This window comes from Osmerus mordax (assembly GCF_038355195.1).
Source record: "Osmerus mordax isolate fOsmMor3 chromosome 28 unlocalized genomic scaffold, fOsmMor3.pri SUPER_28_unloc_7, whole genome shotgun sequence".
NCBI classification, from domain to species: Eukaryota; Metazoa; Chordata; class Actinopteri; order Osmeriformes; family Osmeridae; genus Osmerus; species Osmerus mordax.
In genome coordinates, this window is record NW_027120410.1 from 15,896 (window position 1) to 31,511 (window position 15,616).

Consider the following 15,616-nt stretch of genomic DNA (forward strand, 5'->3'; position numbering starts at 1 on the left):
AACCCTAACGGGAAGTATATACCCAAGTCTTGGGTCTAAGACAGACAGATACACACTTAACATTCACATGATGACACAGGTATCACTCGCCAGTCATGAGTTTAATAATTTAAATATACATAGACTTTCTCCCACATTAAATACCCCAGCATCCCCCCTCATCCCTCCCCCTTCTGCTCCCCTCCATACACTTCAGCTCTGCATCCCCCCTCTCCACAGAGGGCGTATCCAGCTGAAAAAACATGTGCAGTATATTGCTTTTTAAGACATTTTCAAACATAAATTTCAATACAGCTTTGTTCCTATCTTTGCTGCTCCCATATCGACTAACATAACGAGAACATACAACACACACTGTGTGTTGTATCCCTCAGTCTGGCTACACAAACAAATGTTTTCTCCCGTCGTTAAAAACATGGTATAATTTCAGGCCCTTGAATGGTCCGTATCATGATGCTTGAGAAGAGTGGGTGTACTGGATCATCTGTAGACATGTCTCATTTCCATTTGATGGTCTTTGTGATTTTGTTCCTTCACGAGTGTTCCTGCGTCTCTTTTTGTGATCCCCTCATCTTTGCTGTTGAAACCAAAAAGAGTTTCTGCCTCCCAAATCTAACACTAACCAAGGGGGACTCTACCTCCCAAAACTAGTATCAGGATTTGCTTACAGTCCTCTCAGGAAGGAAGTGTGTGCTGTTTGCAGCTTGCTATTGGCTCCACTGGTTCTGGCGGTAGGGTTGGCATTGGTCCACCACAGGGGTGAGGGATAGGTGCAGGCAGAGTGAAGGACAGTGTGTCAGGACACTGAAGAAAAACTTGGTTTAGTCACAAGGCATGCATGTTAACACTGAACTCAAAAGTCTCTGTGTATGTGTGTATGCAACTCTGTTGTTTGAAGTGTGTGAATGTGTGCTTGTGCCTCTGTGTATGTGGTGTGTCCAAGTATTTTCAAATTTCTTGTCCATGTTTTAAACAGTCAGTCTGTGCCCCTGCTCCCTCTGAAAGGGGGGGGGGGCTGCGTTGGTTTCAGGGCAGGGACTGGCGGGAGTTCAAACACGAGGGGAGTATTTGGGGTTTCTTGGCACCTCGGTGAAGGATTTTAGCTCGTAAGGAATCCCTGTGTCCACCTCGATGGACTTGCGAGAGAATAGCAGCCGAATATCATTGTGCAAGTAGATTTTACCAGATTTGGAGCTCTGGAATCTAGAAATGAACACAAAAATATTATTTCAGGAAAATAAACTAACCCTAACCCATTTATTTTAAGGATGCATCCAGCAGTTGAAACTCCACACATACCGGAGGTGTATCAGGTAACACAGAATCTTCTTCCTGTCTGTGGCCCCACCCTCTCTAGGCTCCTCCCTTTCCTCCTCTAGCCCCTCCTCCACTGGCATAAGGAATATGCGCTGACGCAGGAAGGTGATGTGATTGGCGGGCATGTCTCCAAAGTTGTACGTCACCAGGAACATCTTAACCACAGTTTTGTTGGGATTGAATAAGGTCTGAGTAAAGAAGATGGATGGAAAGAACATAACATTTTAAAACCTCAAAATATTGATACTTAAGTTTAGAAAAGTGAAATACTTCAGAAAATGGATAATGCATAAAAAAAGACATGACATGGACTATAATTTGACTCTGACAATGAGGTTGGTCACACTGAAAAACTGAAAAAAATTTGAATAATGGAAAGAGGAACAAAGACAAGTCAAGAATACAAAACTAATCGTGTTGGGGATAAGGGGGGGTTAGAGATAAGGGGGAATGGGATAAGGGGAGGGTGGGCTCACCACTTGAATGGTTCCTGCTTTGGGTATACTGTATCCTTTCTTTCCAAGAGAGTCAAGGGAAATCATTCCCTAGGGAGGGAAGGAGACACACAATTCTTAAAAACAATACCACTGCATAACATTTTTATCTGCAATGAAAGTCCTCTGGCCAGGACCAATTACATGCCAAACATAATTTTGAGAACATTTCTCACACACACCCAGAGTTGCCGGCTGAGCGTGTGTGTACTCACTAGGAAGGGTGAGGGTGCACTGTGCTCCGAGAGGTCGTAGTAGGTGACCTGCACGGGCAGTGTAGCGTGCTGGGGGCAGTAGGAGCCGCTGGCGCCGATCTCCGCTGTAAAACCCTCGATGCGCCCCGAAGGACAGAAACGGCCCTTGAGGATGGACTCCTGTAAATAACCGCACACAGACACACCTCAGGCTACCAGGACAGAGGGAATGCATCAGCAAAGTCACATGCAGGAGATAGATCTGGCTCAGGGGTGGAACATTTGAGGATGGACTCCTGTAAATAACCGCACACAGACAAGTAAAAATACAGCTCCCCTGTTTGACAGTCCTGGATATACAAGTGGCAACATCTTGTTATTTATTTAATGCGCCTGGCAGGTTGCCAGGTTTGGGGTGCCCGTCTAGCCAGCACTGCCAGGTTTGGGGTGTGTGTCGTACCTCAAAGTTTCCCAGCAGTGAGCGGCTGATGGAGGAGGGCCAGTCCGCACGAGCCAGGCGGCAGGTCTCTGTACGCCGCCCGCTACGCAGTTGACGACTAGATGCACACACACAGACACAGCGGAACTTTGTTAATTGCCAAAATCGATCACTGCAAACCCTTCAGGTGGTTTTAAACATACCTCTTCAAACGCAGGGCGCTCTTCAGTCTCCTCCCAGCTCTCATGCAGTCAGAGGCACTCTAGGGGACAGATGCCAGAAGTATAAATACAACTAATAAGACATCACAATACATCAATGAATACCATGGATGTGCACTAGAACAGTACCACATTTCTGATAAACCACACGCATCTTACATAAACATTTGCAACCTTAAGTCTTTTTTTTTTTTTTAAACCTTTTTATTGAGAAAGGTCAATTATAAACAGAGACACATCTGTACATGTACATGAGTTCTCTTTTTTCTTACACACAAAACACCCCCCTCCCGGCCCATCCCACCCCCAACTGGACCAAATAAGAAAGTATTAACAGTACAGACAATTACAAAGGAAATACATACTTAGAATTAAAACATGAGTAAACAAATATGATTTCTGTGAAGGACGGCACGCCTCCAAAACTCTATCATGACCCACCATAATGAATTACTATAGCCAGGTGTTTATATATCGTGTAGCTTGACTATAGAAGGAGGCAGTCATTCCTCTGATATCAGCAACCTTAAGTCGTAGTGCAGTTAAATGTCACTAGATTTTTTGGTACATGGTTGTAATTGCAAGAATCGGTCAATGACGCATAAATTGGGTGGTGTGTCTTGGCAAGTGTGTGGGAGTCTCCTGGCATGTGGATCTGGTGGGTATGGTTTGGGTTATGGTTAGTAGGGTTAGGGTTAGTTAGGGTAAGGGTTAGGTTAGGGTTTGGGTTATGGTTAGTAGGGTTAGTTAGGGTAAGGGTTAGTTACTTACTGGGTATGAAGTCTCGGATGCCGCTTCCCACACACACACATTCCCTACATCCCAGCTGTTCATAGTGGAAGGTTCCCAGTCCTGTCTTCCTTCACCAGCTAATCCAAACATTAGCACTTCTCTAGTTAGCCAGTCACTAGTTAATACTTCACAATTTGAACCTATGCTATCTAGCCCCTCTACAGGGCGTGAGGCTGTCTGTCAGCTAGGTTTATCCACATCACACTCACTCTCAGCCACTGTGGACATCTTAACCTGTCTCAAACTTTCTCTGCCAACCCTAATCCTGTCCCTCACTCTCCAACGTCTGTTAGACTTTCTCTCTCCCTTTATCAACTGTTTCCTTCCTTCGTACATCTAAATCCTGTTTCTGTTCCAGTTGCTCTGTATCTCGACCTCCCTCTGTACTCTGCCCTAATGCCTTCGACTCTGAACCTGCCAGGTCATGATGATCACCGTTGCAACCGCTACGGATGCATCTATGCTAAAAAAGTAGCCTCTGTCACCGAAGGCAATGTAGCAACCACCCTCCCTTCCACCCTTTCTGGAAGCTAAAATGGACTATATTGGAGCATGGGGGGACCCAGAAAGACCAGTGGAGAGGGGTGTGGAGAGAGGTGTGTGTGTGTGTGTGATGTGATGACAATGGAATCTCCCTCAATGGGCTACATTCTGGAGCCACTCAGCTTGTTCCAGCACACCAGGGGATAATGAAGTAATCCTTCACCCACCTTTCCCTCTCACACTATCCATCCCTTTTTCACTCTATCCATCCCTCTTTCACTCTATTCATCCCTCTCACTCTATTCATCCCATTCTCACTCTCTCCATCCCTCAATCACTCTACCCATCCGTCTCTCACACTATCCATCCCTCTTTCACTTTAACTCTGGCTGTGTGAATCTGAAAAACTGAATCAATTTTCAGGTTTCCCTCCAGGTCTCCTTCCCTCCGTCCATCTCTTAATATCGGTTGGTAGTAATTCATGCATGGGCTGTGCATGTGAGTGTGAGTGTATGTATTTATATGTGAGTGTGCGTGCTCACCCTGGTCCGGTCTCGCACCGAGGGCAGCAGGTGGTTCCAGAAGGGAGCGGCCTTGGCGTCAGTCCCACGGCAGGAAGCCAGGCCCAGCCCGGGCGCCAGCAGAGCCAGCCGGCTCCTCTTCGAGGTGGATGGACCCTCGTCCTCAGAGCACGACTCCCCTGTGTCACTAGGCGACAGCAGCTTCTTCTTTGCAGCGCAAGGCCCTGACGGGGTGGAGCGAAGCCCTCTGCTACTGGGCGTCTTCTCCCAAGAGGCCAGCCCGCTGCTGGAGGCGTTCTGGGTTGCATTGCCCTCCGGTGGGGACGACTCCAGCCCTGCCTCCCCGGGCTCCTGCAGCTCCGTGGGGAGGGGGGACATGGGCTTTTGTAGAACCCCGTACGAGCCCCCATCGGTGCAAGAGGTAGGCTTCCCAGTCGGAGAGTCGTTACTGTAGCCCTCTCTTCCTGGGCTGCCAGGGACCCAGGTTTGAGTATCCCTCCCAGGAGGAGGGCCCATCCTGGGAGAGGGCCCCATTGAGAGTCCCTGGTCACATGGTTGACCATGGGGGTCGCATATGGGGGGGGATTTGGGCGAAAGCGGCACCCACACATCTGGGATTGGCCGGTCATGGTTGTGCTGGGCGGGGCGTCGGGCGGGGGTGTGGCTTGGGGAGAGGGGCGGTGACTTGGGCGACAAGCTGCCTTCAGTGTCTCTATGATCTATCAATGTGCAGGAGATGACTGAGCCCACGTGTGGCCCTGGCCCACACAGCACGCCTCCCTCCAGGGCATCCCTGCTGGAGGAGACCCCCTCCACATGGGGCCACTTGGGGGTCAGCTGGGGCTCCTCCAGGCCCCTCTTCAACGCCACCCTGCCAGGCTGAGACGGGGGCTCAGTGGGGGGCTCCAGAGCAGTGGAGAAGCCCCCTAGCTGGGAAAAGATGGAGAGCTGGTACACCTTCTGGAGTCTGAGCTCCTCCTGGCCGAAGGGCCGCAGCCCTGCGGTCAGCCCAGGATCGGGGCCCCGTATTGGGGCCGCAGGTGGAGGTAGGTCCCCCTGCTGGGCTGGGAGCTCCACAGGCGCCTCCCTACGCGCCAACTCAACGTGAATGTGCCGCATGGCTTTTACTGGTTCCAGGTCTTTGAGAATGAGACAAGTCCTAGAAAGTGCAAAGAAGCAGAGAAACGACAGGAAAAGGAAGTCCTATAATCACTGCTGTGATGTCTTCACACAGTGCAAATCAGGAAGACGCTGATCACCTGAAAACAAACAGAAAGATTGTGATGATGGAGGACAGAAACATAGTAGCTAGTTTAATCACAACTGGGTTACTACTGAGCATTGCTAGAAAATATAATCATTGACATGTACAAAACGTTGACCCAGCTGCATTTATAAGGGGATATTTGCCTCTCTCACCTATGGGTTCTTCTGTTCTGCCTCCTGCCCACTCCACCACATCTGGAGATGCTACCACAGGAATCAGATCACCCCCATGGCAACCTCCACGAGAAGCATGGCAACCTCCAGGAGAAGGTACCAGCATCCCCCAACGGGTCAACAGACGGGGAACAGCACAGGAAGTGATGGAGATACAGGAAGGAGTGGTAGAGGAAGTGATGGAGATACAGGAACTGTCACCTGGGGATCAAAAGTAAACTTGTTGGACCTTCCATCATCCTGACGTTTAGGACTGAAAAGGAACACAGATGTGCTGGGAATGGTTATTTGTTTTAGTGATATTGAAACTTACTGAGTGACAATTCGTCAGTGAGGTGGGAGGGTCCTGAGAAGAGGAAGTGCAGAGGAACAGGAAGTGTCTCTCCTTAAACTTCCCCTGTGATTGTCTGACAGCCAGAGACGCCCTCCCTCAACACCTGGGCGTGGGGTGTGGCTTAGAGTCCGCATCATGACACAGGCATTCCACAGAGAACCCCCTGGAGATAGACAGGCACAAACATGTCAATCAACCAATGGATAAATCAGCAATGACTGGGACAGTTGCCAGGGTTGGCGTTCATCTGAGATGGATCTGAGACAGGCTTAAGGCTATCTGTCTGTCTGTCTATGCTTGATAGCACTAGTATAGTCAATATGCCAGTATTGACTATACTAGTATAGTCTGTATATATAGTATGTATATATACTATACAGACTATATATACAGACTATACTAGTATAGTCAATATGCCAGTATTGACTATACTAGTATAGTCTGTATATATAGTATGTATATATACTATACAGACTATATATACAGACTATACTAGTATAGTCAATATGCCAGTATTGACTATACTAGTATAGTCTGTATATATAGTATGTATATATACTATACAGACTATATATACAGACTATACTAGTATAGTCTGTATATATAGTCTGTATATATACTATACATACTATATATACAGACTATACTAGTATAGTCTGTATATATAGTCTGTATATATAGTCTGTATATATACTATACAGTATAATAACCCAGTCCCTTAGAGGATTCTAGACATGACTGTTCAGATAAATCAATGAAATAATTGATCTATTAATATAATAACTCTCTGAACAAGCAGGGTATTACACATTCACAAAGACAAATATTGATAAATATATGCACGTACCAGAACCCTAACCCTAACCCTAGACCCCAGCTAATATCTACCGGAACATTCAATACTTCCGAACAGAACAGACCGAGTCCCACTTGGACCAGAACCCAACAGCTGCCATGACAACCGCCAGCCACCATGACAACAGCCCCTTTGTGCTCTGCCACAGAACGACTGGCTAAAGATGCCTGTCCAAGAAAACATAGCTCGACAAAACAAAATGGCTGCCCCCCAAAAAGTCAACATGGGCACACAAAATGTCAACTGAAACATTCTGAGCTCTACTGGGTGATGACTGAAACATTATGAACTACTGGGTGATGTTATGTTTCTAAATGTTATGACTTATGAAGAACACTTCCTCCCCAGCTTCACTCCTCAATGACAGACATTCCTGAGTATGAACACAAGACCACCCCAGTTGTATGTTTAGCTCCCGTACAGGTGCAACTAAGGACGGAACTCAAGATGACTGGAGTGGCTGGATCAGGTAAGCTTGTGTTAAATAAACAATGTGCAGTGACTAATCTCCCTGGCTGACTAGTTCAACATACCCACAGTCATAAAATAAAACAAATCTCCATATAGGGTACCCAGTGCATGAGAGGTCTGGGTATTAGGCCCCTACAACAATCAGATGTCCTCCAAAGAGCAGGGATGACAACAGAACTGATGAGCAGTGTGCAGGGTTAGGACTGGCTGGGTTAGGGTTAGGACTGGCTGGGAGGGTTAGGGTTAGGACTGGCTGGGAGGGTTAGGACTGGCTGGGAGGGTTAGGACTGGCTGGGAGGGTTAGGACTGGCTGGGAGGGTTAGGACTGGCTGGGAGGGTTAGGACTGGCTGGGAGGGTTAGGGTTAGGACTGGCTGGGAGGGTTAGGACTGGCTGGGAGGGAGGATGAGCAGACAGGAGATATGAGGCAGAGATGGAGATAACACCACAGTAAGAGCGATGGATGACAGGAGTATAGTAGATGTAGTAGTGATGGATGACAGGAGTATAGTGGAGGGGGGAGGGAATACGAGAAGACTTTAGTGCACAGATACATTACATACATAATGTGAAAAAGAGAGACAGAAAGAGAGTCACCATCTCAGGTCTTGTTACGTATTTGTCAGTGTGTGTGTGGCTGTGTATGTGTCAGTGTGTGTGTGGATGTGTCAGTGTGTGTGTGGATGTGTCAGTGTGTATTAGAGAGAATCAGGTTGCCTTCCAGCTGGCTGTGTGATTGTGTATTACATCATGTGGTCATGTGTTCAGAGGGCACAGTGACTGTATTACATCATGTGGTCATGTGTTCAGAGGGCACAGTGACTGTATTACATCATGTGGTCATGTGTTCAGAGGGCACAGTGACAGTGACTGTATTACATCATGTGGTCATGTGTTCAGAGGGCACAGTGACAGTGACTGTATTACATCATGTGGTCATGTGTTCAGAGGGCACAGTGACAGTGACTGTATTACATCATGTGGTCATGTGTTCAGAGGGCACAGTGACTGTATTACATCATGTGGTCATGTGTTCAGAGGGCACAGTGACAGTGACTGTATTACACCATGTGGTCATGTGTTCAGAGGGCACAGTGACAGTGACTGTATTACATCAGTGCCAGTGGGGTGCAGTAGAGGAAGGACCTATGACACATACAGAGAGATGCACACACACACATACAGAGAGACACCACACACACACATACAGAGAGATACAGAGACACACACACACATACAGAAACTGACACACACGATTGATCAACCTTACAGAAAGCACGACTCAATCCAATGTCATCTCCAATTACTCTTGTGACATATGTTCCCATAGTAGTTACACACCATTACCTTCAAGGGCTCTCTCGCACACACACTCACACCCCCAGAACACACACACACACACACACACACACACACACACACACACACACAGTAGCTCAACACTGCAGTGTTAGCCTCCCTGCAGTTCAACATTGCGGTACCCCAGCTCTCAGGAACTGAAAGCAGGAAGATGAAGAAAGTGAGGAGGAAAGAGAGGAAGGAGAGGGAGCAGAGAGGAGGGATCAGGGGGAGGAGGGAGGGGGTGGAGGGAGCAGAGAGAGGGAAAGATCAGGGGAAGGAGGGATCATCCCCACCATGTATAAATATCAGGAAGAAAACATGTTAAAACAAAATACATACTAAATACTAACAATCATAATGCTCATAGTGTAAAAGCAAAACAATACTTAAGGAATGCTTATTAGAATGCTAATAAATCCGCACAAAGCTATAAGGCAATGTGCCCTGAAAAGGGAAATTTAGGGTTAGGGTTCATAAACTAAGCCGGCTCAGATAGATGCTAGAGAGATGCTGCTCTGTGTATCCATACCTGTCCCTCTCTCCCTCTCTCCCTCTCTCCCAGTCAGTCTGTCAGTCAGTTTCTCATGTGGCCAGTTCAGGAGACATGGAGTCATCTTCTTATTACTTATATACTACTGTCACCAACATCTCCCCTCAGCTTCTGACACTCGCCTTCCCAAAAAGACTAGTTTCTGCCCTTCTCTTCCCTTCTTGTCTTTCAGGGGGCAGCTGGAGGAGTCTCACACACAGCTGGGACCCTGGGTCTCCTTGGATTATGGTTAGGACTGGTTCTCCCTCACCCTTTAGTTGTCCTCCTGGCTTCCTTACTCCTGAATAAAGGCGCCAGGAAAGAGAGGCTGCCTGTGAGAGTGTCAGCATGGCTAGCTTGTTCTGGTGTTCCAACTGCCTCATGTCCTCGTATGCCTCTCACTCTCCCACCCCCCTCTTCCTCAATCACTTTTTAACACCCCTCTCCCTCTCACCCTCTCTCTCTCTCTCTCTCTCTCTCTAAATAACTAGAACACAATGAAGCTCTTCACACTGACTTATCTTTCCCCTCCCACACTTTCTCTTCAAACTATCTTTCAGTCTGTCTATTCTAAGCCCTCCTCTACCTTTGTCTCTTCCCCCGCTGCTGTTCCTGCTTCCTCCCAGCTGGTAGACCGAGGCATGCTCCATCAGCAGTGAACACACAGGGGAGGCGGGACTGAAGAGCCAGGTGCTGATTGGATAAGGAGGAGGGTCAGCTGTAGTGGCTGAGGCCTTGATTGGATACTGGGGAGACGAAGCCCCATCCACCTTGTTTGGCCTGTTTTGCAGACGTCAAGAGAGCAGCAACAGTGAGCAAACAGCCTATAACTCTGACAGCCTCTAACCCAGGGCGTCTGTCTCACCGCACAGGGCGTCTGTCTCACCGCACACGGCGTCTGTCTCACCGCACACGGCGTCTGTCTCACCGCACAGAGCGTCTGTCTCACCGCACACGGCGTCTGTCTCACCGCACAGGGCGTCTGTCTCACCGCACAGGGCGTCTGTCTCACCGCACAGGGCGTCTGTCTCACCGCACAGGGCGTCTGTCTCACCGCACAGGGCGTCTGTCTCACCGCACAGGGCGTCTGTCTCACCGCACAGGGCGTCTGTCTCACCGCACAGGGCGTCTGTCTCACCGCACAGGGCGTCTGTCTCACCGCACAGGGCGTCTATATGGTAAGAGTGTGATCTTGCATGTGCGTGTGTAACTTTAAGTCTGTGAACTGTACCAGACTTGTTGAGGTTAGGGTGTGTTTTTTTTTCTTTTTTTTTTAAGTGGAAGTACCGGCAGCAAATGTTCCTAAACAGACGCTGACTGCTGAGAAAAAGATGCAAATACCCCTTCCAGTGCCAGCACCCCCACCCTCAACCCAGTACACACACAGAACGAAGAGCATGACTCACCCCACACACACACACACGCACGCACACACACACACACACACACATACAGGGCCGGGTGTGTTCCTGATGCAGAGGGCTTATCTACAGCAGGTTAGAGGCTGGGGGGATAACACGCTGCATGTGAAAACTTTATCAGCTGAGCAACAGGAGCAAACTGCACTTCCTGTTACAGTGTGCATGTTACCATCTGTGGAAGGCAACAGCATGAGGGGTCTATTTCCAACGTTGGGGCAGGAGGGGAGGAGGGGGGTTTGTAGTGGACAGAAAGCACAACCTAAAAAACTGCAACAACAGTTCTGGCAATTATAATAATTATACAAACCCTGACAATACTACAACTAAACCTTTTCAGTTGCATACCTTCAAGGTAATGCAAGGTTTAAAAGGTGAACCACAATTCCATCGTTCATATATGGGAGTAGAGGTTTGACCTCCTCTGGTTTAATGCTGTTTAAAAACAACTGGAAAAAGCCACGCTTAGCAAAAGTACATTCACACAGTCAGCCACACACACATGCAAACTTCCAGACATGAGACCAGTTGTGACTTTGAAGTGACCAAAACCTCTGAATTACGATTCCTAACATTCAAACTCTGGAAGGTTTATAAACCCATAAGCATTTGAACATCATATCAAACACAGCCTGCTGTCAGGGTACTCACAATAAAGACCAGAGTGTGTGTGTGGTGCACTTTGCTGCGCATGTCTGTGTTTAACCACACAACAGTAGTTAAGCTAGCTGCTGAATTACATACCCCTTAACAAACCCCCCCACCACACCCCCAATCCTCAACATAACTAAATAACATTTTGACCCAGACCTAAAAGACCTAGTCCGTGGGTAAATAGTCTCCTCTCCCTTCACCAGACCCATCCCAAGACTCAGGAACTGTCAATCAGCCATCCGGGCATAAGTAGTTTCACAACAACAACAAGACCAAACTCTCCCCACCTCAAACAGAGAAGGAATGTGCTGTGGAGATGCTGAAACAACATGGGGGGAGAGAGGGGGGCAGGAGAGGGGCTGGGAAGAGAGTGTAGGGTGGGAGAAGGGGGTGGAGAAGGGGGGGAAGGGGGGCAGGGAAGAGAGTAAAGAGGGGGGAGAAAGAAAGAGAGGAGAATGTGGAGGGCAATGTAAGAGTGTGAGCATGTGTATAGGTGTAGTCTTCAACTTTGCTATTCAGGAGTGTAGCCCAATTCCTGGGGTAGTCTGTTCTCTGGCCAGATCTGTAGCCCAACTCCTGGGGTAGTCTGTTCTCTGGCCAGATCTTATATGTGCAACGTCGTGAAGGCACCAGATACCCACTGATCTTCGGATACTTTAGTCTATATGAGATCTCTAAAGAGGATGTGATTCCATACAATGCACTGTACTTTGTATTGCTGTAGTTATTGCTATTGTTCACCACAGCTGAGATGTGGGTATTCTGCACTGTTCCTGGTGATTACAGACCATTCCTTCATTATGCACCAAAGCATCAACTAAAATAATTAAATGTAATGTATTCTGTATTGCTAATCAGCACACATCTATATGCAGTCAGGTCTGCATCATACACACACCAGCACAATAGCCTTCCACTGTACTAAATTTGGTGCTTTCCAGGTCAAACTAGTCTTAAGCTGGGTTTGTGTGTGTGTGTGTTGGCCAGCTGTCAGAAGTCAGGGGTGAAAGGGAGGGTTACAGTGTTTCCAACCTATTTAAGTGCTATTTTCGGAGGTAAAGAACAAGCTGTTATTTCCCAACTGGTCACACATTACACTCTCAGGTGAGATCAACTAGGAACACACACTGCAGGCTGTTGTTGGGTGGTACAGGGTAACTTAACCTACACGGCACACAGAACAGATCTCACAGAGTAAAAGTGAGTTATAAGTTAAAGTTGTATCTATCGCCTCTGTTCTGTGTTGTGTTAAATGCTACAATAGGAGCCCTGTCACATTTCTGTATGACGTCACATTCAGCTGTATACCTTAACCTAATGACCCCAGGTTCACATTTAGCTGTATACCTTAACCTAATGACCCCAGGTTCACATTCAGCTGTATACCTTAACCTAATGACCCCAGGTTCACATTCAGCTGTATACCTTAACCTAATGACCCCAGGTTCACATTCAGCTGTATACCTTAACCTAATGACGCCAGGTTCACATTCAGCTGTATACCTTAACCTAATGACCCCAGGTTCGCATAACTAGAGATGGAGACGAGAGAGGGAGAGAAGGGTTAGGGATCCGTCTGTGTATAGGGTTAGGGTTAGGGATCCGTCTGTGTATAGGGTTAGGGTTAGGGATCCGTCTGTGTATAGGGTTAAGGTTAGTGATCCGTCTGTGTATAGGTGCATTTAAGTGCTTTGGCAGGTTGTACCCATTTTAGATTGGGTGTCTGTGTAATGTGCATGCTCAAGCACTACCATTCCAGTCTGGTCATATGGAAACAGAGAGGGTTAGGGGAGCTTTAGCAGCACAATCCCAGCTAGTCCTGCTACACACCTGGTCAAAGGCCTGCACTGCCACACTGAAGCTTCGGTCTAAGGTAGCTTGCTCCACACACAGCAGATGATGCAATAATACCCAGGTTCCTCTATATCTATCTATAAAAATGAATTATAGATGGATTTGTTTTAATCATCGTGAGTTTACAGTGATATTAACAATTACTAAGCAGATTCCATAAAATAGCAGATTCCATAAGGTACCTAAATAAGCTCATGCTATAAGCAGTTATGCTCAAGCATGCATGGATCAGAACCGTTCACGCCCGTTTGTCAATTTGAAACGGGAATATACTTCATCTTGTCCCGCACCAGCGCGTGCATTAACGCATACTTGGCCTGAGCGCGTGCACGCACGCACACACACACACGCACGAAGAAATAATGGGGATGGCAGACAAAGCCGCGGAACGCCCCCTAAGACAGCCAGACATACCGAAGATCTCAACCAAATTTACAACACCTACTGTCATGGGCTTCGGTTTCCCCTCAATGTTTTCTAGGTTCGAATTCCAACAATGGCTGTGACACACTATTCTACAAAGCATTAGGTCTGACTAGAAATCAAACCATAAAACAAGCCAAATATGAAAGCTCTTTGGGTCGTTTTTCAGAATGTAATGTAGCTCAGTGCTAACGTTAGCCGTGTGATAAATAAGCGACGTCCAAGGTAGTGGTCAAAGAATGTGTTTGTAGCAACATCATCATAAACTATTACTCACCGACGCAGTATCAGGTTCGCGTTGGAGGTTAGGGTTAAACCGTCTGGTAGCCGAACACTTTCTCTATTCAGAAACGGTTTGGCCTTTTTTGGTGGTTCAGATTGCGGACGCGCTAGCCAGAACGATTCCAAGTCTGGCGACAGTATGTTCAAATTCAAATATAGAACATAACTACAACTGACCTTGTCTATAACAACGTTTACGTGAGCAATCCCGTTTAATCGAAATTAAACCAAACAAATGTATGGTCTTGTCTTTTCGCCACAATGCTCGCTTCCTTACTGGATAGCTGGCTATGTCCTCCTGTCTGTGCTTTTCTGTGTTCGCAGCTGTTTTAGGTAAAGCCCTCGCCCATGAAATATCTCAATGTCTCTTTAAACAACTACGTTTCCGGGGCTTGCTGAGAAATAATTAGGAGGAGGGGCTAACAGACAGCTGAGCATCTGTCATTTAGACGATTGGTTACTTAAATATCTACAAACCAACCACATATCAGTATTTACGCCCCTTTTTAAACCACAGGAAGTGAAAACAAATCTCTCAATCTGATTGGGTAATATGTTACCGACATGCACAGCCAAAACACGCCCAGTACACGTGCTAATTGTCTCCTCCCCTTCTTTGCAGCAGTTGACAAGTAAACCAATGGAGAAGTTTAAAAATAAAATAATTATAGCTTATTTCGATGCATCACCAACCGGTTAAGAATTGTCATATCAACTATAGAAGTGAGAGAGGGAGTGTGTTAGTGCAGGTTGCAGTTTCAGACTACAATCAAAACATAACACAACTTACGTGTCTAAAATCGATGAGATGGTATGAACATGGATATGTGTACAAGTATGTGTATTGTATGTCTATGGGGTTACTAAAGTAATCATTTAATTTTTTACATGTTCTGAAAGTCCATGTCCATAATTCTAAACGTCAACTGACTTAGGCTACAGACTGTCAAACATGCTCACCAGTGAAATGCATCGTGCCAGTGGAAACCCTAACCCTAGCCTGAACACTCCCCCTTCAGTCATCATACATGATTATCCCTTATGTTACAACCAAGTTTTTCTGGTGGCTGAGTTCATGCTGACTTGCATTATGCATTTATATGTCATTTCCATATTTTTATTTTCATATGCATCAAATACTCTGCTAAATTAATGTAAATGTAAGGTGGAATATTTACTTATTGCTAATATGAAAACAAACAGGAATTACATGGAGTTCACTAAAATATGTTTGTCCACTCGTGAAAATGACTTGGACCCAAAACAAACTCTGTGGCTTATCTATACAGTACAATGACCATGTTCAGCCAGCTGTTTCTGAATGGAGAACATTTCTCCCTGCCCTTCAAGAACATCATTCTTCACTTTATGACTTATCAAATAAATGTATAACATAAGCCTTGAGAAAATATGAGTGGCTTATCTATGCAACAAACAAACCACATCCACAAACATTTCAATGGGTAATGAAATGCTGGTTTCTTGCTGGAATTGGATCCAAAATTTACATTTACATTGATTCATTTAGCAGAACATCTTTGACTCACCCACTGT

At 46.6% G+C, this 15,616-nt stretch overlaps 1 protein-coding gene across 2 annotated transcripts; it reads right to left on the reverse strand.

The window, feature by feature from the left end:
- Window positions 1-172: 172 nt before the first annotated feature.
- LOC136939015 (atos homolog protein B) lies at window positions 173-14,416 on the reverse strand. Of its 2 annotated transcripts, none has more exons than XM_067231893.1 (10): window positions 14,058-14,416; window positions 6,215-6,398; window positions 5,881-6,102; window positions 4,501-5,720; window positions 2,648-2,706; window positions 2,466-2,562; window positions 2,027-2,185; window positions 1,794-1,862; window positions 1,300-1,505; window positions 173-1,203 (listed from the first exon to the last, which is right to left on the reverse strand). In XM_067231893.1, exons 4-10 carry the CDS (start codon window positions 5,578-5,580, stop codon window positions 1,050-1,052), a joined length of 1,824 nt encoding a protein of 607 aa, XP_067087994.1. In that variant the 5' UTR covers window positions 5,581-5,720; window positions 5,881-6,102; window positions 6,215-6,398; window positions 14,058-14,416; the 3' UTR covers window positions 173-1,049. The 2 variants fall into 2 exon arrangements, with proteins under 2 accessions (XP_067087994.1, XP_067087993.1); XM_067231892.1 differs by having other exon boundaries at window positions 4,483-5,720.
- Between the last annotated feature and the right edge of the window lie 1,200 nt (window positions 14,417-15,616).

Coding starts and splice junctions, on each gene's coding strand:
- LOC136939015 (XM_067231892.1), bottom strand. CDS start 5,580: ATGCGGCACATTCACGTTGAGTTGGCGCGTAGGGAGGCGCCTGTGGAG. Junction 1,863..2,026: donor GTGCACCCTCACCCTTCCTA/GTGAGTACACAC, acceptor TTCCCTCCCTAG/GGAATGATTTCCCTTGACTC. Junction 1,506..1,793: donor AAGCAGGAACCATTCAAGTG/GTGAGCCCACCC, acceptor TTCTTTACTCAG/ACCTTATTCAATCCCAACAA.